This window comes from Macaca fascicularis, chromosome 5 (assembly GCF_037993035.2).
Source record: "Macaca fascicularis isolate 582-1 chromosome 5, T2T-MFA8v1.1".
NCBI classification, from domain to species: domain Eukaryota; kingdom Metazoa; phylum Chordata; class Mammalia; order Primates; family Cercopithecidae; genus Macaca; species Macaca fascicularis.
This window is the reverse complement of record NC_088379.1, coordinates 100,730,794-100,757,451: the sequence shown is the minus strand read 5'-3', so window position 1 is coordinate 100,757,451 and position 26,658 is coordinate 100,730,794. Positions and strand designations below refer to the sequence as shown.

At 38.3% G+C, this 26,658-nt stretch overlaps 1 protein-coding gene across 18 annotated transcripts in view; it reads right to left on the bottom strand.

Annotated features, from left to right (window-relative positions):
- Positions 1-26,658, bottom strand: part of BMPR1B (bone morphogenetic protein receptor type 1B) — a 403,442-nt gene that overhangs the window by 14,479 nt on the left and 362,305 nt on the right. For all 18 annotated transcript variants that reach the window (XM_065545250.2, XM_074040175.1, XM_065545249.2 and 15 more), the window contains 4 exons: positions 18,919-19,015; positions 17,698-17,836; positions 12,715-12,907; positions 11,275-11,572 (listed from right to left, as the gene is read on the bottom strand). In XM_065545250.2, coding sequence (XP_065401322.1) covers positions 11,275-11,572; positions 12,715-12,907; positions 17,698-17,836; positions 18,919-19,015 — 727 coding nt within the window. The remainder of the gene's footprint in view (positions 1-11,274; positions 11,573-12,714; positions 12,908-17,697; positions 17,837-18,918; positions 19,016-26,658) is intronic.

Here is a 26,658-nt window from a genome sequence, read left to right as displayed (position 1 = left end):
TTAAATGTTTTTCATGTTAGTTAAGCCTTTTAGTTATAAACCTAAACCCAGAAAATCTGGCTAAAAGTGTTATGTTAAAAAAACAAGAGCCCCCACTGCTTGACTGAGCACAGGGCACCTTCCCCACTGTACCATAAACTGAAGTAAGAGTCTCATGAAAGTCCTAAGCACAGCCTGCTGTGGCAATGAGAGGCGAGCGCAGGGACAGAGTTGCTAGCTCCAACAAGGTGGCTCTACCTCTTTGAGCCTTTGGGCACATGCAGGTGGTCCTCCTGCTGGATGTTGTTGATGCCTAAAACAGAGAGAGGAAAGGGAGAGAGACGGAGTAGGGAGATTAAAAAAAAAAAAAAAAGAAAAGTAATAGACAGGAGAAAGAAAAGAGAAGCAAACATTGTATACCTTAAAAAATCTAAAAAGCTTCTTATGAAATAAGAACTGTACTTTAAAGAATGTGTGAAACAAAGGAGAAATGAGAAGACATGTGAAGGAGGCCATGGGTTTGCTTGTGGTTTGTAAGTGATGTCTGAAATCAGCTACACATTATATATACTACAGGATGTTAAATCCTCTCTCAGCAGGATGATTTTGATTTCCCAAAAGCATAAAAGATTCTCAAGTGTCTACGGAAGAATGGGCTGTGCACATCCCTGTGGGTTTCCCGCGGCATCCTGGAGATGGCTGAGGAACTGACTTGTAGAACTGAACTCTGCGGCAGATGTTCACCGGTGAGTGGAGTTTTCCGCAGCAACTTTCATCAAGGTTCCATGCTGCTATGAGAAAATCCCAAGAAATCTCAGGCTATCTTAGAAACAGAACTTTAGAACCAAAAAGTCTTCAACATAAGGTGGGTAAGGCCGCAGAAACCTTGACTGGTAGTGTTCACTATGCCACGAATGAGCTTAGTTTTATGACTTTGGTGAGTCATTTAGCCACATCATTTTTAAAATGCAAACCAAAAGCAGCGCTAAAAAGAATCACATCAGCAAGACTCAAGAAATTCAGTACCCTCCGAGCTAAGCTACCCTCTCTCTTTTGCACTTGGATAATTTGACAATCAGCCACTGGACATCAGTGTGACGGCCTCGTCTTCACTGCAGGTTTTCTATTTAAATTTAATACCTGAGAGCCCTAAGCCAGGATTTATTTTTCCCATATGAAAATATTTTATTCTGACACTGAAGTCTCAGAGGAGTTGCTGAATTCTTCAGAGTGAAAAGTGAAAAGCTTTATAAGTTTCTTCAAGGCATTTCATGTGTCACTGTTTTTTCCTCCCAGTAGAGACTGGTGGTAATGGTGATGTCCGCCAGCACATCACCTGGATTAAATTTCTGCTGATCAGGAAATGCATCGGCACTTAACGTCATTGTCAAGAGAACGCATGAAGAAACCAACACAGGATTTTAAAATTTGTATGAGCAGGAAACCTCTAAAGCATAGTCTGCTCCCTCTCTGTGGCTCCTGACTTCCCTGGGAGCCTTTCAGAAATAACTGAAAAGCCTAAGAGAACACTTACCACTACAGAGAGACTGTCTCACAGGAAGTTCTCATATGAAGTCAGAGAATTCAGCACAGGGTAAGCTGTGACTCCACTTGTAATTAAAGTCTAAATATCCATGCATATGTGCAAAAATACAATATAAAACAGTGAAAGAAAGAGTAGAAACTAAAGAAACACATTAAGCAAGTTTTAAAAAAATAGGCTCAAAAGCTGAGAAGAGCAAACTTTGAAACACAGAAAATAAAACTAGAAAAAGCACCTCTGAAATGATCAAATGTAATCTGCATGTAATGTAAGATGATGCTGAGGCCCAGAAAGCTAAATGGCCCCACACAGCTAGGCTATGGCCATAGGAGTCTGCACAGCCAACAGCTGGGCTATCATCTTCATCTCTTCATCTCTTGATGAAGTAGTTAATATACGACAAATAAATCTCTGAATTATCCCTTAAAATAGTCCCTCCACTTCCTAGAATCAGGGTTTGTATGAAATTTGAGAGGTCATTCAGTTCATTCTCCTTCCATTAAGCAGAACTAAGTTTCTATAATATAATAGATACTCACTTTCCTTTTCTGTTTAAGGTCTATAAAGGAGATGAGTCTCAGTTACTTTGCTATTGCCTACATTTATTGATTCACAACAATGTTAGACTACCTCTAATGGGTAACTCACTATGTCATGTTAAATGGGAAATATATTAATTAAGCTGGCATGGCTCCTGCTCTCAAGATGCCCCGTCACTGGTAGGAGAGATGAGGCATATCCCAAAATAACTGTAATACCAAGCAGACAAGGACCAGGAAATTACAACAGTAGTACAGAAGATGCTGTCATTATTCTTAGCTGGGGGATGAATCAAGTGACTTAGAGGTGATTCTGGGACTGGATTAAGATACATGGAAAAACAGGGACTTTCCAACCCACGGACTGTGCAATCAAAAGCAAGGCAACAGCAAACATGGGGTATATAAGGAGAAAATGCAAGTAGCTCAGTTTTGCAGAAGAAAGCATACAAATTTGAGAGTTTGTAGAACATAAGATTAGAAAGGTGGATTTCGGCCAGAATGTGTAGGATCTCTGGTGTTAGGAAAGAAGTTTTTTCTTCATCCTCTGTTCCATATGGAACCATTTATCCATTAAACGTTAAGTAATAAGCACCAGGGAAAGGCACTAGAAATGCAAATCTGAAAAATGCATGTTATCTACTTTCAAGGGGCTTACTTTCCATTGGGAATAACAAATAAATAGTCAATGATGACTATATAACAGGCAAGACATTTCATGATAATAAGCACAGAGTTTTATTAGAAGACACAAGAACGGAGACTAAAAACAGCAGGTGGGGAGGTTCCAAGATGGCCGAATAGGAACAGCTCCAGTCTATAGCTCCCACCGTGAGTGACGCAGAAGATGGGTGATTTCTGCATTTCCAACTTAGGTACCGGGTTCATCTCACTGGGGCTTGTCTGACAGTGCATGCAGCCCATGGAATGTGAGCCGAAGGAAGGTGAGGCATAACCTCACCTGGGAAGCGCAAGGCGTTGGGGAATTCCCTGTCCTAGCCAAGGGAAGCTGACAGACAGTACCTGGAAAATCAGGACACTGCCACCCTAATACTGCACTTTTCCAACGGTCTTAGCAAATGGCCCACCAGGAGATTATATCCCGTGCCTGGCTCGGAGAGTCCCACGCCCACGGAGCCTTGCTCATTGTTAGCACAGCAGTCTGAGATCCAACTGCAAGGCAGCAGCGAGGCTGGGGGAGGGGCGTCTGCCATTGCTGAGGCTTGAGTAGGTAAACAAAGCAGCCGGGAAGCTCGAACTGGGTAGAGCCCACCGCAGCTCAAGGAGGCCTGCCTGCCTCTGTAGACTCCACCTCTGGGGGCAGGGCATAGCTGAACAAAAGGCAGCAGAAACTTCTGCAGGCTTAAACATCCCTGTCTGACAGCTTTGAAGAGAGTAGTGATTCTCCCAGCACAGAGTTTAAGATCTGAGAATGGACAGACTGCCTCCTCAAGTGGGTCCCTGACCCCTGGGTAGCCTAACTGGGAGGCACCTCCCAGTAGGGGCCGACTGACACCTCATACAGCTGGGTGCCCCTCTGAGACGAAGCCTCCAGAGGAAGGATCAGGCAGAAACATTAGCTGTTCTGCAATATTTGCTGTTCTGCAGCCTCCGCTGCTGATACCCAGGCAGACAGGGTCTGGAGTGGACCTCCAGCAAACTCCAACAGACCTGCAGCTGAGGGTCCTGATTGTTAGAAGGAAAACTAACAAACAGAAAGGACATCCACACCAAAACCCCCTCTGTACATCACCATCAACAAAGAACAAAGGTAGATAAAGCCACAAAGATGGGGAGAAACCAGAGCAGAAAAGCTGAAAATTATAAAAATAAGAGCACCTCTTCTCCTCCGAGGGAACACAGCTCCTCACCAGCAAAGGAACAAAGCTGGACCGAGAATGACTTTGACGAGTTGAGAGAAGAACGCTTCAGACGATCAGTAATAACAAACTTCTCTGAGGTAAAGGAGGATGTTGAAACCTATTGCAAAGAAGCTAAAAACCTTGAAAAAAGATTAGATGAATGACTAACTAGAATAAACAGTGCAGAGAAGACCTTAAATGACCTGACGGAGCTGAAAACCGTGGCAGGAGAACTATGTGATGCATGCACAAGCTTCAGTAGCCGATTTGATCAAGTGGAAGAAAGGGTATCAGTGATGGAAGATCAAATGAATGAAATGAAGCAAGAAGAGAAGTTTCGAGAAAAAAAGAGTAAAAAGAAACAAACAAAGCCTCCAAGACACATGGGACTATGTGAAAAGACCAAATCTACGTCTGATTGGTGTACCTGACAGTGACGGGGAGAATGGAATCAAATTGGAAAACACTCTTCAGGAAATTATCCGGGAGAGCTTCCCCAACCTAGCAAGGCAGGCCAATGTTCAAATTCAGGAAATACAGAGAACACCACAAAGATACTCCTCGAGAAGAGCAACTCCAAGACACGTAATTGTCAAATTCACCAAAGTTGAAATGAAGGAAAAAAAGTTAAGGGCAGCCAGACAGAAAGGTCAGGTTACCTGCAAAGGGAAGTGCATCAGACTAACAGTGGATCTCTTGGTAGAAACTCTACAAGCCAGAAGAGAGTGGGGGAAATATTCAACATTCTTAAAGAAAAGAATTTTCAACCCAGAATTTCATATCCAGCCAAACTAAGCTTCATAAGTGAAGGACAAATAAAATCTTTTACAGACAAGCAAACGCTGAGAGATTTTGTCACCACCAGGCCCACCTTACAAGAGCTCCTGAAGGAAGCACTAAACATGGAAAGGAACAAGTGGTACCAGCCATTGCAAAAACATGCCAAATTGTAAAGAACGTCGATGCTAAGAAGAAACTGCGTCAACTAACAAACAAAATAAACAGCTAACATCATAATGACAGGCTCAAACTCACACACAACAATATTAACCTTAAATGTAAATGGGCTGAATGCTCCAATTAAAAGATACAGATGGGCAAATTGGATAAAGAGTCAAGATCCATCAGGGTGCTGTATTCAAGAGACCCATCTCACATGCAGAGACACACATAGGCTCAAAATAAAGGGATGGAGGAAGATCTACTAAGCAAATGGAAAACAAAAAAAAGCAGGGGTTGCGATCCTAGTCTCTGATAAAACAGACTTTCAATCAACAAAGATCAAAAGAGACAAAGAAGGCCATTACATAATGGTAAAGGGATCAATTCAACAAGAAGAGCTAACTATCCTAAATATATATGCACCCAATACAGGAGCACCCAGATTCATAAAGCAAGTCCTTAGAGACCTACAAAGAGACTTAGACTCCCACACAATAATAATGGGAGACTTTAATACCCTGTTGTCAACATTAGACAGATCAATGCGACAGAAAGTTAACAAGGATATCCAGAATTGAACTCAGCTCTGCACCAAGTGGACCTAATAGACATCTACAGAACTCTCCACCCCAAATTAATATAATATACATTCTTCTCAGCACTACATCACACTTATTCCAAAATTGACTACATAGTTGGAAGTAAAGCACTCCTCAGCAAATGTACAAGAACAGAAATTATAACAAACTATCTCTCAGACCACAGTGCAATCAAACTAGAAGTCAAGGTTAAGAAACTCACTCAAAACCACTCAACTACATGGAAACTGAACAACCTGCTCCTGAATGACTACTGTGTACATAATGAAATGAAGGCAGAAATAAAGATGTTCTTTGAAACCAATGAGAACAAAGATACAACATACCAGAATCTCTAGGACATATTTAAAGCAGTGTGTAAAGGGAAATTTATAGCAATAAGTGCCCACAAGAGAAAGCAGGAAAGATCTAAAATTGACACCCTAACATCACAATTAAAAGAACTAGAGAAGCAAGAGCAAACACATTCAGAAGCTAGCAGAAGGCAAGAAATAACTAAGATCAGAGCAGAACTGAAGGAGACACAGACACAAAAAAACCCTCCAAAAAATCAATGAATCCAGGAGCTGGTTTTTTGAAACTATCAACAAAATTGATAGACTGCTAGCAAGACCAATAAAGAATAAAAGAGAGAAGAATCAAGTAGATGCAATAAAAAATGATAAAGGGGATACCACAACCGATCCCACAGAAACACAAACTACCATCAGAGAATATTTTAAACACCTCTATGCAAATAAACTAGAAAATCTAGAAGAAATGGATAAATTCCTGGACACATACACCTTCCCAAGACTAAACCAGGAAGAAGCTGAATCCCAGAATAGACCAATAACAGGCTCTGAAATTGAGGCAATAATAGCCTACCAACCAAAAAAAGTCCAGGACCAGACGGATTCACAGCCGAATTCTACCAGAGGTACAAAGAGGAGCTGGTACCATTCCTTCTGAAACTATTCCAATCAATAGAAAAAGAGGGAATACTCCCCAACTCATTTTATGAGGCCAGCATTATCCTGATACCAAATCCTGCCAGAGACACAATAAAAAAAGAGAATGTTAGACCAATATCCCTGATGAACATCGATGCAAAATCCTCAATAAAATACTGGCAAACCAAATCCAGCAGCACATCAAAAAGCTTATCCACCACAAACAAGTTGGTTTCATCCCTGGGATTCAAGGCTGGCTCAACATATGCAAATCAATAAATGTAATCCATCATATAAACAGAACCAAAGATAAAAAAAACCCTGATTATCTCAATAGATCAGAAAAGGCCTTCAACAAAATCCAACAGCACTTCATGCTAAAAACTCTCAATAAATTAGGTATTGATGGGACGTATCTCTAAATAATAAGAGCTATTTATGACAAACCCACAGCCAATATCATACTGAATGGGTAAAACTGGAAGCATTCCCTTTGAAAACTGGCACAAGACAGGGCTGCCCTCTCTCACCACTCCTATTCAACATAGTGTTGGAAGTTCTGGCCAGGGCAATCAGACAAGAGAAAGAAATAAAGGTTATTCAATTAAGAAAAGAAGTTGTTAAATTGTCCCTGTTTGCAGATGACATGATTGTATATTTAGAAAACCCCATTGTCTCAGCCCAAAATCTCCTTAAGCTGATAAGCAACTTTAGCAAAGTCTCAGGATACAAAGTCAATGTGCAAAAACCACAAGCATTCCTATACACCACTAACAGACAAACAGAGAGCCAAATCATGAGTGAACTCCCATTCACTCCAACTTAAAAGGGATGTGAAGGACCTCTTCAAGGAGAACTACAAACCACTGCTCAACAAAATAAAAGAGGACACAAACAAACGGAAGAACATTACATGCTCATGGATAGGAAGAATCAGTATCGTGAAAATGGCCATACTGCCCAAGGTAATATATAGATTCAATGCCATCCCCATCAATCTACCACTGACTCTCTTCACAGAATTGGAAAAAACTACTTTAAAGTTCATGTGGAACCAAAAAAGAGCCCGCATTGCCAAGACAATCCCATGTCAAAAGAACAAACCTGGAGGCATCACGCTACCTGACTTCAAACTATACTACAAGGCTACAGTCAACAAAACAGCATGGTTCTGGTACCAAAACAGAGATATATACCAATGGAACAGAACAGAGCTCTCAGAGATAATACCACACCTCTACAACCATCTATCTTTGACAAACCTGACAAAAACAAGAAATGGGGAAACGATTCCCTATTTAATAAATGGTGCTGGGAAAACTGGCTAGCCATAAGTAGAAAGCTGAAACTGGATCCCTTCCTTACACCTTATACAAAAATTAATTCAAGATGGATTAGAGACTTAAATGTTAGACCTAAAACCATAAAAACCCCAGAAGAAAACCTAGGCAATACCATTCAGGACATAGGCATGGGCAAGGACTTCATGACTAAAACACCAAAAACAATGGCAACAAAAGCCAAAATCGACAAACGGGATCTAATTAAACTAAAGAGCTTCTGTACAGCAAAAGAAACTACCATCAGAGCAAACAGGCAATCTACAGAATGGGAGAAAATTTTTACAATCTACCCATCTGACAAAGAGTTAATAACCAGAACCTACAAAGAACTTAAACAACCCATCAAAAAGTGGGTAAAGGATATGAACAGACACTTCTCAAAAGAAGACATTTATGCAGCCAACAGACACATGAAAAAATGCTCATCATCACTGGTCATCAGAGAAATGCAAATCAAAACCACAATGAGATACCATCTCACACCAGTTAGAATGGCGATCACTAAAAAGTCAGGAAGCAACAGGTGCTGGAGAGGATGTGGAGAAATCAGAACACTTTTACACTGTTGGTGGGACTGTAAACTAGTTCAACCATTGTGGAAGACAGTGTGGCGATTCCTCAAGGATCTAGAACCAGAAATACCATTTGACCCAGCCATCCCATTACTAGGTACATACCCAAAGGATTGTAAATCATGCTGCTATAAATACACCTGCACACGTATGTTTATTGTGGCACTATTCACAATAGCAAAGACTTGGAACCAACCCAAATGTCCATCAATGATAGATTGGATTAAGAAAATGTGGCACATATACACCATGGAATACTACGCAGCCATAAAAAAGGATGAGTTCATGTCCTTTGTAGGGGAACAGATGAAGCTGGAAACCATCATTCTGAGCAAACTATTGCAAAGACAGAAAACCAAACACCGCATGTTCTCACTTATAGGTGGGAATTGAACAATGAGAACACTTGGACACAGGGTGGGGAACATCACACACCAGGGCCTGTGGTGGGGTGGGGGGAAGGGGGAGGGATAGCATTAGGAGATATGCCTGATATAAATGATAAGTTAATGGGTGCAGCACACCAACATGGCACATATATACATATGTAACACACATGCACGTTGTGCACATGTACCCTAGGACTTAAAGTATAATAATAATAATAATAAACAGCAGGTGGGCCAGGCACGGTGGCTCATGCCTATAATCCCAGCATTTTGGGAGGCTGATACAGGAAGATCACTTGAGTTCAGGAGTTTGAGGCCAGCCTGGCAACATAGTGAGATTCCATCTATTTAAAAAAAAAAAAAAAAAATTAGCCAGGCATGGTAGCACGTGCCTGAAGTTCCAGCTACTCGGGAGGCTGAGGTGGGAGGACTGCTGGGCCCGGAAGGCCAAGGCTGCAGTGAGTTGTGATGGTGCCACTGCACTCTAGTCTGTGTGACAGAGCAAGACTTTGTCTAAAATATCAAAATTAAAAAAGATATCTCAAAGGAAGAAACTGTGAAGATCAGTAGTTGTGATCTAGATAGAGAAGGGGATATGGGTATTCGGGTAATGATAAAAGCATGTTATAAACACTTGATGGTATGAGAAGTGTGAAGTCTTCAGAATAAATCTTGCCAAAGATAAGGAGTATGGTGGAAATAGGGCAGAAGAATAGCCCAGGGTCAGAAAAGAGTCTACTGTACCAAGGGACTCTTAACTACATTTTCACATGAAGCCACAGGGAACTATGAAATTATTTTGATGCCCAAAATTAGGCTTCAAGAAAATAAATCCAGTGGCAGCATGTACAAAAGACTGGAAATAGGAGAGACAAAGAAAGTAACTCAAAATGCTTCACCCCAGAATCTAGAAAAATTGTACAGAAGGCCCACACTGGCCCAGTAAAAACGGGAATATTGTGGAGAGAAAATTCATTCACTTGAGCAAACCAAAAGTTAGGGAACAAAAGATGATGTCAGATACCTAATATTAAGAATGGATCAGCCCAAATTGGGAACTAGGAAGCAAATGCAGATACAGCAGGAAATCTAGCAGTGGGAAAATACATTAAGAGGTAAAAAGAGAGCAGAGCCATTAGAGAGAGAGAAGGGGAAACTGGAGTACAGAGATACACCAAGAAAACAAGAGAAATAAAAGTTTGGACACTATGGATAAGGTGATGGCAATAGAGAAGGCCTCTGGTGTCCAAGCCCAGTGGTGTCTCTGAATAAAGCAGTGTCCAGAGAGAATGGAACAGAAGCTGAATTACAAGACTATTACAAATTGCTGGGTTTTAGAAGCAGATGATCTTTGGGAACTCTTGGGAGAAATTTAACAGGGGAGAGAAGGAGAGAGAGGCTGGTAATTTAAGAAGCATTGTGGGAATTTTTTTTGTAGGAGACTTGAAAAGGGTTGTAGGTCAGAGGAAAAAAATCAGAAGGGAGAAAGGATTTAATAATCTTTATTGGCAGGAGATTCATATTTCTAACTTAAATCTATAGCCCAAATCATTTCCTCTTGCTTTGTTTTTAAAGATCAAGAACTTCAATTTCCCATCCTTTACATGGCGAAGACCTTAATATATTCGGGGTACGTTATTAAATCACATCTCAGCCTTTACTTCTGGCCGAAAATACCAATCCATTGTCTTTTTCTGTCAATTTTACTTTCCAAACTTTTAATAATCTCCATGGCTTTTTCTTTGTGCTCTTCTCCATGTATTACAGAGACTTACTTAGAAAAATCCACAAGATGATCCAACAATTTAATAATGGCTGAGCCTAAACTGAGTTCTTTAAAAGGTAGTTATACGATGATTTCTCTACATGGGTGGTTTGCAAGCTCATTTTGTTTGCTTTGTTTTCCAGAGAAACCATTTATTCTAATTAAATCATCTGTGAGATGGAAGGAGCCTCTCTGATTAAAGTGAGAGTAAGCAAAATAGGGTCCCTACTATCGTCTCCCCTCCCTAGTGTGCAGAAGCTACTGATGTAACCCAAGCAGCCCTAGGGGTCTGAAAACCACTGTTTTATACCACGCTCTGGTTTATGTGCACAGATGTTAAATTCACTGTTTCAGGTACAGGATAACAGTACTGAATAACAGCTGGGTTTTGTTTATTAGTTTCTATCATTTCTCATAAAACACCTATGCAAGTTATCTTTCCTATACCATATAAAAAATATCTTTATCCATATATAATCTGTAAATTTTCCCCAAAACTTTTTCCTACTTACAAATGTTACGCAGAATTCTGACTACATATTCCCAGGTATTAGCTACCTCTTTTCTACATAACTTAATGACAGCTGCAAAGCTAATGTGAACAGTCTCTAAGCAATATCTCTGATGAGCATAGAAACAATAGAACAGACCCAAATACACTGTGTTCCTAATAAAATGTTTGGTGGTTCCCCCCATCAAATGTCAAAATTAATGATATTCCTCTTCTACTAAATATCCTAGAAGCACTGTGCTACAAAATAAAAAGTAACAGAGTCATAAAACATGTATTTGTTCACTTTCATACTAACCTAATAAATTTAACAGCCAGGCCCAAGTCAGCAATACAGCAAGTTCCATTTTTCTTCACCAGAATGTTTTTACTTTTCAGATCTCGATGGGCAATTGCTGGTTTGCCTTGAGTGCTAAAGATTTCTGTGTGTAAGTGACATAAGCCACTGACAGAAGAGTAGGCTAACTTCAGCATTGATTTAGTGTCTAGGGTGGTGGACTTCAGATAATCATAAAGGGAACCATTTTCATGATAGTCTGTGATTAGGTACAACTGGGTCCAGGACCCCGTCCCTTTGATATCTGCAGCAATGAAACCTAAAAGGAAAAAAGATGAAAAGGTTTAGTGTTTTCCGAATAGTATCAGGAATAACTCACATTCTCAAACATCATTCTTTGTCACAGGTAATTTTTGTTTAGCATTTCATTCAATTTCCTGACTCTGCCTATGATGGTATTAAATGACTAATACCAATAAGAGGCAAAATTGTATGAGTAAGGCCGGGCACAGTGACTCACACCTGTAATCCAAGCACATTGGGAGGCCATGGCAGGTGGATCACTTGAGGTCAGGAGTTCAAGACCACTCTGGCCAACATGGTGAAACCCCATCTCTACTAAAAAATACAAAAATTAGCCGGACATGGTGGCGTGTGCCTGTGATCCCAGCTACTCAGGAGGCTAAGCAGGAGAATCACTTTAACCTGGGAAGCGGAGGTTACAGTGAGCAGAGATCACACCATTGCACTCCAGCCTGGGTGACAGAGCAAGACTTCATCTCAAAAAAAAAAAAAAAAAAAAAAAAAATTACAGGAGGAGAGAAAGATTAAGAGTTTACATCTGAAAATATGGTCCATTCCTCATCAGTAGTTGATGTTTAAACTACTTTATGGTATTATAAACTACTATGTTATCTAAACTACTTTATGGTATTATAGTTACACATAAGACATTGTTTGCAAAACAGGGTCTTGAATTCTTGAATTAAGGAATATATCCCACTGATTAGCTTACTCTCTTTCTACTTGAACGATCCAGACAGATCATTTCTAACTTGCAAAAATAAAACCAATTTTCAATATAAACTATTAATACAAATAAACTCTGCAGATAAGACTCCTACAACATTTCTCAACATTTAAACAAAAATATGTTCCTTCAAATTCCCAAGACACCCTAAGAAATTCTGGTATTACACTTGCATTTCCTGTTTCTGAAGAAAAAATATTTGAGAGTATTCCATTTCCAGCCTACCACTTACTCACAGAAGTGCCTTAGTCATTCATTCCTCCTGTGAGGTCTCCCATTAGAAACTTATGATGTTCTTGGGCCCATGCCAAGAAGAAAACTTCAGTACATTTCACAACGGGTCTAGACAGATGAGTTAACATGCAGATGTTAACAGAAAGACAGAGGAAAGCTAGGAAACCCTGAACATAGCTACGCAGACTTTTACTCACCCAAAATGTTTTCATGCCTCATCAACACTGTCTGATATATTTCTGTCTCTCTAAACCAGCTGGCTTCCTCTGTGGTGAAGAACACTTTCACAGCTACCTTTTCGCCACGCCACTTTCCCATCCAAACTTCCCCATAGCGACCTTTTCCAATCTGTTTCACCATCTGAATCTGCTTAGCTATAGTCCTTTGGACCTGTGAAATCCCAAAACACACTGTTAGTGTATTCACAGCACTACAGATTTGTTTAATCTTTTTTTTCTCCAGAGAAGAAACGATTACTGCATGTAAAATATTTTTAGCCAGTATTTTTCTCTACCTAGACAACTTATTTGTATTTATTAATTTCTGTTACACTCTTTTAAACATATTTGAGATTGAGTGTGGATTCTGAAAGTTCAAAATACTGCTTCCAAATTATGAAATATTTTATTCTACTATTTTTATTTTCACAGAGAAAAAACCTGAGTGGGTTCATAGTAATTGGCAGAATAGAATACTTGCACTTCCCCGTTATAATCGACTACTACATAATCTGAAGAGACTCTTGTCACCATACACCCAATCATGTATAAAATATGACAAAACAAAATTGTAATGCATTGTTAGGCACATACAGAAATAAAGGAAATCTATATGCAGGGAGGAAGAAGTAAGGGAGGGAGGGAGGGAGGGAGGGAGGGAAGGAAGGAAGGAAGGAGTTGAGACCAGAGCAGGGAACGATAAACCAAGTTGCTGTCTGGGCAAAGAATAACACCAGAACTGGAATCCAGAGTTTAAACTCTGACTCCTTTCAAACCAGAGGAACTGAACCCAGGGCTTCAGCATTAAGCAGGGAGCATCAAATGGTACTAAATTTGCTACGGGTTGGTAGCATGCCAAGGCTCCTCGATACAAATGCTCTCTTGAGGAAACCATTTGCAGAATACTTTTCATTCCGTGACTACAGTGGGATAATAGTACTTTGAAGGAACTCTTGCCACCATACAACTTGATCACGGGTATGACATAAGAAATAAACTGTAATGCACTCCTAGGCTCCCAGGGAAATAAAGGAAATATCCAAGAATGGGGAGGAAAAAGGAGAACAAAAAAAATGGAGGGAGAGAAGAAACAGAGAGAATGAGAGACGATTCTAAAGAATGAATTCTTTAGAACAAAAAGAAACAGCCGCTATAAATGAGAGTCAACAGAAACAACCCAAATAGATTTAACCTCTTCGGATTACATACTGGAATTCTGAGATACAGAATGCCAAGTAGCTCTAAATGAAATGAAGATGGAATAAAAAATAACCAAGAAAAGATTACTGGAAATTACATTTTTGAAATGCAACAGTTAACTGTCATAATAAAAAACACAAAACAGTAGACAAAACAGCATATTAGAGAGAAAAGTTAATGAGAGAAACTAACAAGTTGGAGATAATATTATTTACCAAGCTCTAAGAGTGCTGTAAACAATGTTATAAAGAGTGGAGTAGAGACAAACAGAATGAAAATACGAGTTAAGTGGCATTAAATTTAAATGTCTCTTTATATATGATCTTCATTCCATCTGTACTTACAGTAAAATATTTGAAGAACTCTGATATCAATGGTTCCAAGACTGAAAGGGCTAAGCATCTGTTACAATTTATATAATTTAGAGGACATAAAGAATCTAGCATATAACTCTTGTAACATCTGATAAGAAAACTAGAATGTATTCTTTGTAGAGATATACTTCACATCAATTAAAAACTTAAACTTGTTCTTTTTGTACTTTTAAGAGCCATGCAGTTACATTGGGCCACTCCAGATAATCTAGAATGGTCTCATCTTATTGTCAGCAACCTTTGCTCACCCTTGTCATAGAACACAAAATTCTAGGGATTAGGAACCAGGCACAGTGGCTCATGCCTGCAATCCCAGCATTTTAGGAGGCTGTAGAGGGAGGATCCCTTGAGTCCAGGAGTTTAAGACCAGCCTGGGCAACATGGCAAAAACTCATCTCTACAAATAATATGAAAATTAGCCAGGTGTGGTAGCACACACCTGTAGTGACAAGCTACTTGGGAGGCTGAGGTGGGAGGATTGCTTGAGTCTGGGAGGTCAAGGCTGTAAAGAGTCAAGATTGTACCACAACACTCCAGCCTGAGTGACAGAGCAAGACCTTGTCTAAAAAAAAAAAAAAAAGAAAGAAAAATCCTGGGGATTAGGACACGAACATTTTTGGGGGACATAATATATTATATATTATTTATAATGAAGATTATAAATATCGTACTTTATGAAAAAAAAAAACTGCTGATGTACCATGAAGCCACTGAAGCTTGATGGAAATAAGCATGTAAGTTTATGTGTAATGCAGTCGTCCTCCCTTTAGGAGCCCAGTGAGCCATGAGACATCATGTTGAGTCCACTGTACTCCATTCCCAAACAAGGAAACAGGAGCAACATGGACACCAAGCAGTTGGGAGCCAAATTCATACACAGGGAAATCACTTGCTTGAGTGGAAACTTCCCACATTTATTAAAGAAAAATATTTAATTTACAGATCTTACAAAGCATTGCTCATGTAAGTCTATGGAGTATTTCCTAACACAAGCATTTTTGCATTTGCTTTTTTTTCTAATAATACATTTTATACTTTAATTATAAAGTTTTAAGAGAATTGGCAATACTCAATAGAAGAGGAACAACTTATCCCAAAGATAGAAAGTAAGCTATTATACCATGTAAGGACCTAAAAATATAACTTCAAAAATTTTTAACTGATTCATTTTAGTTTTTATTTGATTTAGCAAATGCTTCTGGTCCTTCTATACCTAAATTTTAATTCTATATTACATTCTTAGATACCAACTTCTTAGATTAATTGTATAAATAAAATGCCTGGAAGATACAATGACTACAGCTGTACTTTCAAAAAGATCACTGTATTTCATGTACACTGAGAATAACTGAATGTATAAGGAGTTACAAAGAATTACTATTCCAGGACTGTGAGAAGACACACACACAGAAAACACACACACACACACACACACACACACACACACACACACACACACAGTCTTAATTCTTAATTCTTACAACAGCCTGATATTATTTCCTTTTAAAGAAGGAAAAAATTGACATTTTATGAAAAAGAAAATATCTAAAATTAAAGGGCACATATAAAGTCATTTGGTAAACATGAGGTCCAAGTACGTAGTTATATACAAGGCACTAATTTGCCCATTATGTTATTAAAATTAATAAGAAATCAATGTTAAGATGAGGTATTCACTCACATACCAATATATATAGAGAGAACTATATACTTCTGCATTGTTTATCTTAATAAGCAAATCTTAAAACCAGAAAATAAATCTGTAATAGAGACTTTTTCTTTATTGAACTGAGTTTTATAGAACCCTCCTTCCCATCCTACCCCCATCAAATGCACTTTCTTGTTTTATTTAACCATCATTTAGTTCACATCTCACTAATGTTAAGAGCACAGATCTGGGTTTGAATCCTGGCTTCTCCACATACTAGGTAGTTGACCTATCTGGGCCTGTATCCCCTGATGGGTAATACTGGGTTATACTGATATTTCTGGTACTACCTTATTGGGTTGCCATGAGGACTAAATGAGAATTTGATTTAGTTTTAAAGGCCAACGTCTGGCCAGGATTGGAACCAGACAATTTGGCTTGAGAATATATGCTCTTAATCATTATATAATGTGAGCCAAATATTATTTTTTGGTATCTACATTATAGAAACAAGATAGTATTTTATAGCTATTAAAAGCAGGAGCTGAAAGCTTTTTAATAACAAATTATTGAACAGTGCCTTTAATAAATCAGCCACTCTACTGGGGATAGAAAGTGAACAAAATGTAACCTCTATCCCTAAAGAGGACAGACTCCACCAAAAGACACAAGAACATTACCACCAATTACAACATTACTTTAAATGGCCATTATTAGTGCTAAAAAGAAAGTGTTATCACAGAAGATAAATAGACTGGCTTAGTCTGGGGTAACTGAGAAGTTGTCACAGAGGTAAAATATGAGGTAGACCTTGAGCCATGAGTTGGAGGTATGTCCAGTAAAGGGATTACATTTGCAAAGACACGGATATATGTTGTATTTGAGAAATAATTACTCCAAGGTGATGCTAGAGCCCAGGCAGCATACTGGGGAGAGGTGGGAGGAGACGTCAGGAAGGCAGGTTGAGTTTATGCACCACACATACCAAGCTGGGAAACGAGACCTGCAAGCAGTATTGGGTATTAGGATATTTTATCCAGGACGTAACATTGCAAGATCAATGGTTTTGAAGAGAGAACTCCACAGTAATGGGAAAGATGAGTTTGAAGGCAAGAAACACTGGAAGAACTCAGTTTCAATTCCGAGAGCATCTAATTCATTAATACCAAAAGGGATTTTACTATTTGTACAACTCTTTTAGAAAAAAATAAGTGTATTACTATTGATTTTCAAATTGTATTTGCTCACATATTCTCTTCAAGGTTGACAGTGCTGACCATCAGAAAAATGAAGCTTCTCCTGAATGGAAAAGCCAGAACTTTACCCTGAAACATAAACCCCACAGCTGAAAAGCAACCTTCTTTCTTTGTAGAACTACTGAGAAGCCAGTTGGTTGTAATATTTTAGCCTTCAAAAGCCAGGCCAAAGTGCAGTAATGCTACCCTTATGGAAAACAGAGGGAAGATGGTCCCATGTTTAATGTTTTCTAATCTGCTCTTTATCAGAATGTCTGAGGGTCTGGGTTGTAACCACACACCTACATTAAAAAATAATCACCTTACTCTCAATATGTCAAAATGTTATCAGGAAGCCCTGCAGCTGAGATCGGATGTCCAACAGACTGCACAGAGCTTTCTCCTTGTCCAGTGCCCTATCTGTATCAGTAAGTGAAACCCCATATTCATAGACAGTTCTTTCAGAAAACATTTCCTTTAAATTCAAGATATGTTCTTCTCGTACCAGCAGAGGGAGGCCTGATCCACTTCCTGAGCTCTGAGACTGCTCAATTAAGTCTCTCAGGGATTCTCCAGGAGGAATGTAAGTTTCATCCTGTTCTAACCCAATGCTGTATCGAGGTCTGGTTTCTTGTCTTTTATACCTAAAGATGGATAGATGAAGATAATTTTAGATAATGAAATGCAATGATGGAGTAAAATATTGCAACTAATATGGTAATCACAGCAGTTTTATTTTAGCACCTAAATATAATACATTAAATGCTTCATATTTTTTACTCTTAGTTATGGTTTGCCAAGTAAAACTCATTACTGTTTTGCTAACCTATTTTTTAAAATAAACTAAATAAACTACGTATTTTTACTCAGTCTCAAGCATTTACAATTTTTCTTCTTTTATTTATTTCAGATTGCATATAACCAAGCAGACTACATTCTATTAGTGTTTCTAAATAGCTCCAATATTATTCCTTAAAATCTTTTCTAAAGTCCCTAATTAATCAAATATGTAAATTTTTGGTGTACACAAAACATTATAGCTAACTCCCTTATATTAGGTCATATCTAAAGAAATAATATAAATTTAAACTTTAAAAGCTTTTTGTCAATAACTAACTTTTCAATTAGAAATGAATTTATTTGAATCAATTATCTGACCATTTGAAGAGTATCTCAAATGAGTAATAAATTAATCAAAAGCCAAATGACATAAATATCAAGGTCCTTAATATTTCACAATCTAGAAAATAAGTTCATAGGCCATTAAAAAATAATTGGGAATTATCAAATTTAATATAATAAATGACCTTATTTTAATGATTAATCTACAAATTAAGTTTAAAATCTTTTAATAATCAGAAATGTTACAGCTTAGAAAATAAGAAATTTGAGCAACTCTTAAGTTCAACATGGCCATTTCTCTGCTTGGAATCAAACCTAAGTAACAACCAGTCTCTGAATTCTCTAACTACCCTAGTTTCCCTAGGGATGAAATATTTATCTGGGTAGTTTTGAATTCTGAAGCAGGAATGAGATAGGTAGCTAATTGTAACTTCATTAGGACAAACATTTATCAACAGTAACAGATATTTTCAGTTAAATATAAGATCTAATTAGGATAAAGAAAGCTGTGGTGAGAAACACTAACAGGTAAAAGCAGTAGAATATTAGTATAAAGAAGATACTATAAATTAAAATTTTTGGCATCTACATTTTAGCAACTTACCGGAAGTAACAAAATAAAATGATAAGGACCAAGAGCAAACTACAGACAGTCACAGATATAAGTAAAGCCTTGTGGTGTATAGGTCCATCCACAAAATCTGAAATTAGAAAGAAAAAGAGCCATAATCTAGAGAATACTTTTACTCGAAAATAAGAAAGCAACTCTTCCCTAAAGGTACTTGCTAGGTATCACACACAAGATGTGAAAGATCCTTTTCATATACCAATTAATAAAAAAAACCCACATATACTGAAAATTAAGTAAGTTTGACTAGCATGAATCATCCTTCATCTAGGCACTTAATCAAGAGCACACATTTCTTTCTGGAAGGCACAGGCTCGACACAGGATAAAACTACAGAAAGAACATGAACAAAGGTAAGTGGATCTGTGCACCCACAAGAGAAACAGGCAGTTCATTGTTATTACAGACCCAGCTCATGGGTTCACAGGCACTTCTTATGTGGTTTCTGGAGTACTCTATACCATGAATTTGTATTAAAAAATATCTATATAATTCATGGGACAGAAAACATAATTTGTTGTACATAAAGTCATCTTATAATGGATAAAAAGGAAGTGGACCCCTGAAATGTTGCCAAATAGAGAATATATGGTTCCACGTTGTTTTAAACAAAGATGTCCTTCAAAATCCATACTTTTTCTTAAATTGAATCATATTTTAAAAGAATGTATGTGTTCCAGCCAAAGAATGTATGATACTTTTATACAACAAATTATTAAACACTACTCATTTTGTTTTAACTCTAGTTCTTGACAAATCAGATTCCTCAAATTTTATATAAATCAGAATGACTTAGCTTTATACAATGCATATTCACTGACTTTAACCCCAAAGATTTTTATTCAAAGTACTTTATTTTTAATAATCATCCCAGGTAAATTTTATACAGGTGATCTCTGGGACATATTTTGAGGAAACTGACTTAAAACCAGGTACACTTATATAGTAATATCATTAGTACCATTCTTATTAAAGGCACCATTTACCTTTGAGAGAGTGATTACTGTTGTTTAATTGTAAAAGGTAGTATTGTAACTTATGACTTTGGATGCTGTGGACAAGAGGTTTTCCAATTGTACTATATAACTTTAACTATATGGCCACCTAAATATTTTGGCTGGGAACCTTATTCCAACCAAGGTAACTTTTTTTATTCACGAGTATTATATGTTACATGAAGAAAAACTGAAAAGGACCAACTAACCAAAATAAAATAAAATCACTACCTCCTCAACTGAGCTCAGGAAAAATTACTGCTAACAGTATCATTTCAATAAAAATGTTCATGAGCAAAATATAATATATGCTGATTTATAACTAGGTTGTTCTCATTTATAATACTGTGAACATTTTCCAGAACAACAAATACTTTTTTCTGCAACAGGATTTTTATATTTTTCTATTGACACATAATTATAATGTTTTAATACATACATAATGAATAGTGATCAGATAGCATATACATCATCTCCAACACTTATCATTTCTTTGTGTTGGGAACATTCAATGTCCTCCTATCTATTTGAAATTATATATTATTGCAACATTATTATTATTATTTTTTTTTATACAGGGTCTTCCTCTGTGGCTGGAGTGCACCAGCACAATCTCAAGTCACTGCAACCTCTGTCTTCTGGGTTCAAGCGATTCTGTGCCTCAGCATCCTGGGTAGTTGAGATTACAGGTGCAAGCCACCACACCCCACTTATTTTTGTATGCTTAGTAGAGATAGCGTTTTACCATGTTGGCCGGGCTGGTCTCAAACTTGTGGCCTCAAGTGATCCTCAGCCTCCCAAAGTGCTGGGATTACAGGTGTGTACCACTACTCCCAGCTACAACCTGACTTTTAAAGACTAAATTGTATTGCACATAAAATCATTCTAATTAGAAAGTCAATCTTCTGTCATATATTCAGGAGATTCTAAAGACTGTCATAACATACACAATTCTGTAATAAACACTCTTACACATACATCTTTGCACATGCTAAGGATTATTTCCTTAATAAGACTCCCATAAGTAGATTTGTTAGTTCAAAAGATACATATTTTAAGTATTTTCATACATATTGTTAAATATTCTTTTTAAAAGTTAACAGTAATTTCTATTTTACCATGAATGTGAACAAATATTTTACTTATTTTGAAATAATTTCACTCTTACAGAAAAAACCATAAGAAAAAAGAATTCCAATGTGCCCTTTACCTAGATTTCTCATTGTTAACATTTCATCATTTTAAAATAATTATCTTGCTTTCCCAATGCCTCTCTCTATATATGGTTACATATAATATGCATATATATATTTGTATTCAAATTTTGTATTTGTTTACTTATGTGTATGTCTGTATTATTTTTTGGATCATTTAGAGTTATAGACGTAAAGCCACTATCCACTTATAAATACTTCGAGAGTGTACTTCCTAAGAACTAGGACACTATCTTACTAAACAGTAATGTACTCTAAGGATTAATGCACAGCCCCATGCTGTGCTTATTTTATACTGCATGCCTGAATCAGAACATCTAGGAAATTATCATGAACACATAAACTGAAAATAAATCTTCCAATCCACGAGCATAGGATGCTTCTCCATTTGTGTTGTTTCTGATTTCTCTCAGCATTGTTTTGCAGTTCTCCTTGTAGAGGTCTTTCACCTCTTGGTTAGCTGTATTCCTATGTATTTCATTTTCTTTGTGGCTATTGTAAACGGGAGTGTGTTCTTGATTTGACTCTCAGCCTGGATGTTATTGGTGTATAGAAATCTTACTGACTGGCCGGGCACAGTGGCTCATGCCTGTAATCCCAGCACTGTGGGAAGCCAAGGTGGGCGGATCACCTGAGGTCAGGAGTTCAAGACCAGCCTGGCCAACATGGCAAAACCCCGTCTCTACAAAAATATAAAAATTAGCTGGGCATGATGGCATGTGCCTGTAATCCCAGCTACTCAGGAGGCTGAGTCGGGAGAATCGCTTGAACCTGGGAGGTGGAGGTTGCAGTGAGCAGAAATCGTGCCATTGCACTCCAGCCTGGGTGACTCAGAGAGACTCCATCTCAAAAAGGAAGGAAGGAAGGAAGGAAGGAAGGAAGGAAGGAAGGAAGGAAGGAAGGAAGGAAGGAAGGAAGGAAGGAAGGAAGGAAGGAAGGAAGGAAGGAAGGAAGGAGGGAGGGAGGGAGGGAGGGAGGGAGGGAGGGAGGGAGGGAGGGAGGGAGGGAGGGAAGGAAGGAGAAAGAAGAGGAAAGAAAAAGAAAAAGAAAGGAAGGAAGGAAGGAAGGAAGGAAGGAAGGAAGGAAGGAAGGAAGGAAGGAGGGAGGGAGGGAGGGAGGGAAGGAAGGAGAAAGAAAGAAAGAAAAAGGAAGGAAGGAAGGAAGGAAGGAGGGAGGGAGGGAGGGAGGGAGGGAAGGAAGGAGAAAGAAAAAGGAAGGAAGGAAGGAGTAAAGGAAGGAGGGAGGGAGGGAGGGAGGGAGGGAGGGAAGGAAGGAAGGAAGGAAGGAAGGAAGGAGAAAGAAAAAGAAAGAGAAAAAGAAAGGAAGGAAGGAAGGAGCGAAGGAAGGAGGGAGGGAGGGAGGGAGGGAAGGAGCGAAGGAAGGAGGGAGGGAGGGAGGGAGGGAGGGAAGGAAGGAAGGAAGGAAGGAAGGAAGGAAGGAAGGAGAAAGAAAAAGAAAGAGAAAAAGAAAGAAAGAGAAAGGAAGGAAGGAAGGAAGGAAGGAAGGAAGGAAGGAAGGAAGGAAGGAAAGAAGGAAGGAAGGAAGGAAGGAAAGAAGGAAGGAAGGAAAGAAGGCAGGCAGGCAGGCAAGTGACTGATTTTTTGTATATTCACTTTGTATCCTTAAACCTTGCTAAGCTCATTTATCAGTTCTAGCAGACTAGATGGAGTCTTTAGGTTTTTCTAAGTATAGAATCATACCATCAGTGAAGATGCTTTAACTTCTTCTTTTCCTAAGGATGCCTTTTATTTCTTTCTCTGGTCTGACTGCTCTTACTAGGATTTCCAGTGCTATGTTGAATAGGAGTGATGCTGTATACATATCCAAAGGAATATGCCAAAAAGACACATGCATTTGTATGTTCATTGCCACACTATTCACAATAGCAAAGGCATAGAATCAACCTAGTTGCTCATCAATGGTGTGTTGGATAAAGAAAATGTGGTACATATACATCATGGAATACTACGCAGCCATAAAAAAGAATAAAATGATAACCTTTGCAGCAACATGGATGGAGCTGGAGGCCATAGTCCTAAGTGAATTAATGAAGGAATGGAAAACTAAATACTGTATGTTCTCACTTATAAGTGGGAGCTAAACACTGAGCACACATGGACATAAACATGGCAAGAACAGACACTGTGGGTTAACGGGGGTGAGGGGAGATGGGCTGAAAAACTACCTGGGTCCAATAAACACATGTAACAGTATTCACATGTACTCCCTGTATAGAAAAATAAAATCTGAAATTTAAAAAAAGAAAAACATCTTTGAAATATTTCAGAAAAACTTTGGATTATCTATTACAAACTAAAATCCACTACAAATTTCTTATCCAAACTTCATGATGGTGAGTGTTATGATTTACTCATCAGTCTAAAATATATATGTTTAATAGCTATTTATGATTTGTAATAGTTGCAAAATACTAATGAAAGTAATCTGCATCTGAAAACACTAAATGAGAGGCCACTAAAACAAGCAGTTATTATATTAAAAAATTAAGAAATGTTACCAATAATCTAGGAAAAGAGAGCTCAGGAACTTGACATATTATAGCATGTGTAAAAAGTCATTCAGGGCTCAACACAAACAGTAATTATATATAATTTGAGCGTTCATTGTCTAAACATGCTGGTTAGTAAATCCTGAAAATAATCTGTAAGCTCTTAATGTTATGCAGGCTAAAATTTAACATAATAAATGGCCTTAGCAGATTTTTTCCTCCATTCCTCCCTCTCTTAGCTTATATAAAGAGTTAAAAATAAATTCAAGGTGTCACAATACCTCAGCCAGTGAAAGCACAATTCACAATATTTTTATACAGATAGAGGCATCCAAACACTGTAACACACAAATATGTTAAGACTGCCACTGGAAACTTAGCTTAAATGCATTTCCAATTTTAAAGATAACAAAAGATTTTGCAAAAATTTTAGATTTTAGGAGAATGCTAGATACTCAATTAAAACTAGAACTATCCACATAATTACAATGTCATTATATTATCAGTATATGAACACAGAATACTTTTCCATTCCAATGATGTAATTTTACTAAAACTCCAAGTTTCCCTGCCTTTTACTTTCCATGTAAATGCAAGATACAGGATATACCCTGAGCTGCAAGAACACTGTTTATTATTTATCTTATTATATTTCTGATTTATGAGAGCAATGAGACCAGAAGGATCAAGGGATTCTTTCCTTACCATCAAGCACTTTATTTAAGGCTAGCATTACCTTCCCATTTTCCTTTTATTTGCCCCATAACCCTATCCCCGGCAGCCCCCTTGTCTTCTCTCATGAATAGGTGATCCTTATCAATAAACCTTTTGTTTCTGCTGGTCAAGCTGGTCATGTTTTAATCTGCCATTACCTGTGCTCAGAGCACTAACAATGTAAACATTTAAGTCACAGCCAGAGTCTCAGAAAGTGAACAGTTCCAGATACCTATCAGGAAAACAGCAGGGCCCACAGCTCTCAGCTCTCTACAGGAAAGCAGATTTCTACCTGCGCCGTCACTCCAACTGCTCTGGGAAGTAGAACTGAGAGCTCCCGGGGGAAGTCTGGTTCACTCTGAGAGGCAAGTTAAGAATCACCAGTGGTTTCATAACAAAACTGCATTCTGTCACTACTGTCACCTCTCCGATAATTAGTTTGTAACTGCTTAAAATGCCAGGACTGCTTTTATAAGACTAGAAGATGGTTCACAATTGCAATAAGAAATAGAAGAAAAAAATCATACAGCTAGAAAGTAAAATATCTAGTACAATTTCAATAAAAAATTGTACATGTGTATATGGTAGAGGCCAAAAAAAACCAAAAAAGCAGCAGCTCTGTGGTATAGCTATGTAAAAACATCAGTGTTCTCAGACTACAATCTGCTGGGACATTTACTTGACCCCAGAATAGCTGAGCCAAAAAGGTAAGAATCTGCTGAGACTTTGGAACTAGGCACTACCTCAGGAGACTATGCAGAGACCTTGCCTAGGCACTGGCAAAGCAGTGGAATCTGGAAAGACCTTGCCTAGGTACCACCTGAGACCCTCAGAGCTCAAAGCAGTACATTCTAATGCTACTAAACTCCACCAAAGCCAGCCACCTTACACAATGCTCAGTAGAGTCCACCAACCACTCATCTCCACACTGCCCTGGACTAAGAACTTTTCTTCTCATTGTTCCTACCCTTCTTTTCTAAGCCTTTTCACTCTGTCCTTTGGAGTTTTATTCCACTATTTTTCTAAATTCCTACATCCTCCTCAGATAATGCTCCCTCACCTTCATACTCCTAACTGAACTGAAATCTGGCCCCATCTCTCTTTTCTTACTTATTTAAAAAAATTTTTTTAGAGAGAGTGTCTCCTTCTGTCACCCAGGCTGCAGTGCACTGGCATGACTGTAGCTCAATGTAACCTCAAATTTGCAGGCTCAAGTGATCCTCCCACCTTTGCCTCCCTAGTAGCTGCAACTACAGGTGTACACCACCACGCCCAGATCATTAAAAACTGTTTTTTGTAGAGATGGAGCCTTGCTATGTTGCCCAGGGTGGTCTTGAGCTTCTAGGTTCAAGCAATCCTCCCACCTTGGTCTTCCAAAGTGCTGAGATTACAGGTGTGAGTCACTGTGCCCAGTCCTCATCTCTTAATTCTGAGATTTTCTCCAACCAGTCATACTGTTTCATACTCCTGTAGTTAGTAAACGGTTCTCAAATATTACAAACCAGACCTCTGCACTTACTACTGCATCTGTTTAGAGTCACTGCTACTCATAAGCTATGCAAATTTGAAGTTAATAAACCTTCCCGTGCTGCATTTTCCTTATCTTTAAAGTTGGAAGAACAATTCTATGTACTTCACAGGGCTGCTGTGAGGTTAAAATTGATTAATTAACGTAATTTTTAGCAGAATGTTTGGCTAACGCTAGCCATTTAAATTTTAAACTTTTTATATACTTAGCCTATCCTGCCTTATCCACTTAGCACACTCCTGTTCATCCTTAAAGTCGTGTTCAAGTATCACTTCTAAGAAGCTATTCTGACAACCTCCTCCCCCAGGCAGAGCCAGTCACTCACTCTATTATGTCCTTAATACACTTTATAATCTAACTCTACTACTGAGTTATTCCTGAACAAATATAGTTACTGACATGGTTCTCTCTTATATTCCAATGTACACTTCTTGGGAGGAATAATTTTCTTCATTAATTTCTGTATTCCTAATACCTAGGATGTTGCCTGCCACAATTAAAAAAATGCCGGTGAGGCTTTGATGTGAATTATTATTAATCAATCTTGTATAGCTTTCTAGGCTAGAACAGGAACAAATGTTAAAAAATGTTATCAAAGTCACAAAATTCTAGCTGGGTGTGGTGGTGTGCACCTGTTTTCCCAGCTACTGGGGAGGCTGAGGTGGGAGGACTGCCTAAGCCCAGGAGGTAGAGGTTGCAATGAACTATGATCACACAACTGCACTCCAGCCTTGGTGACAGAGCAAGACCCTGTCT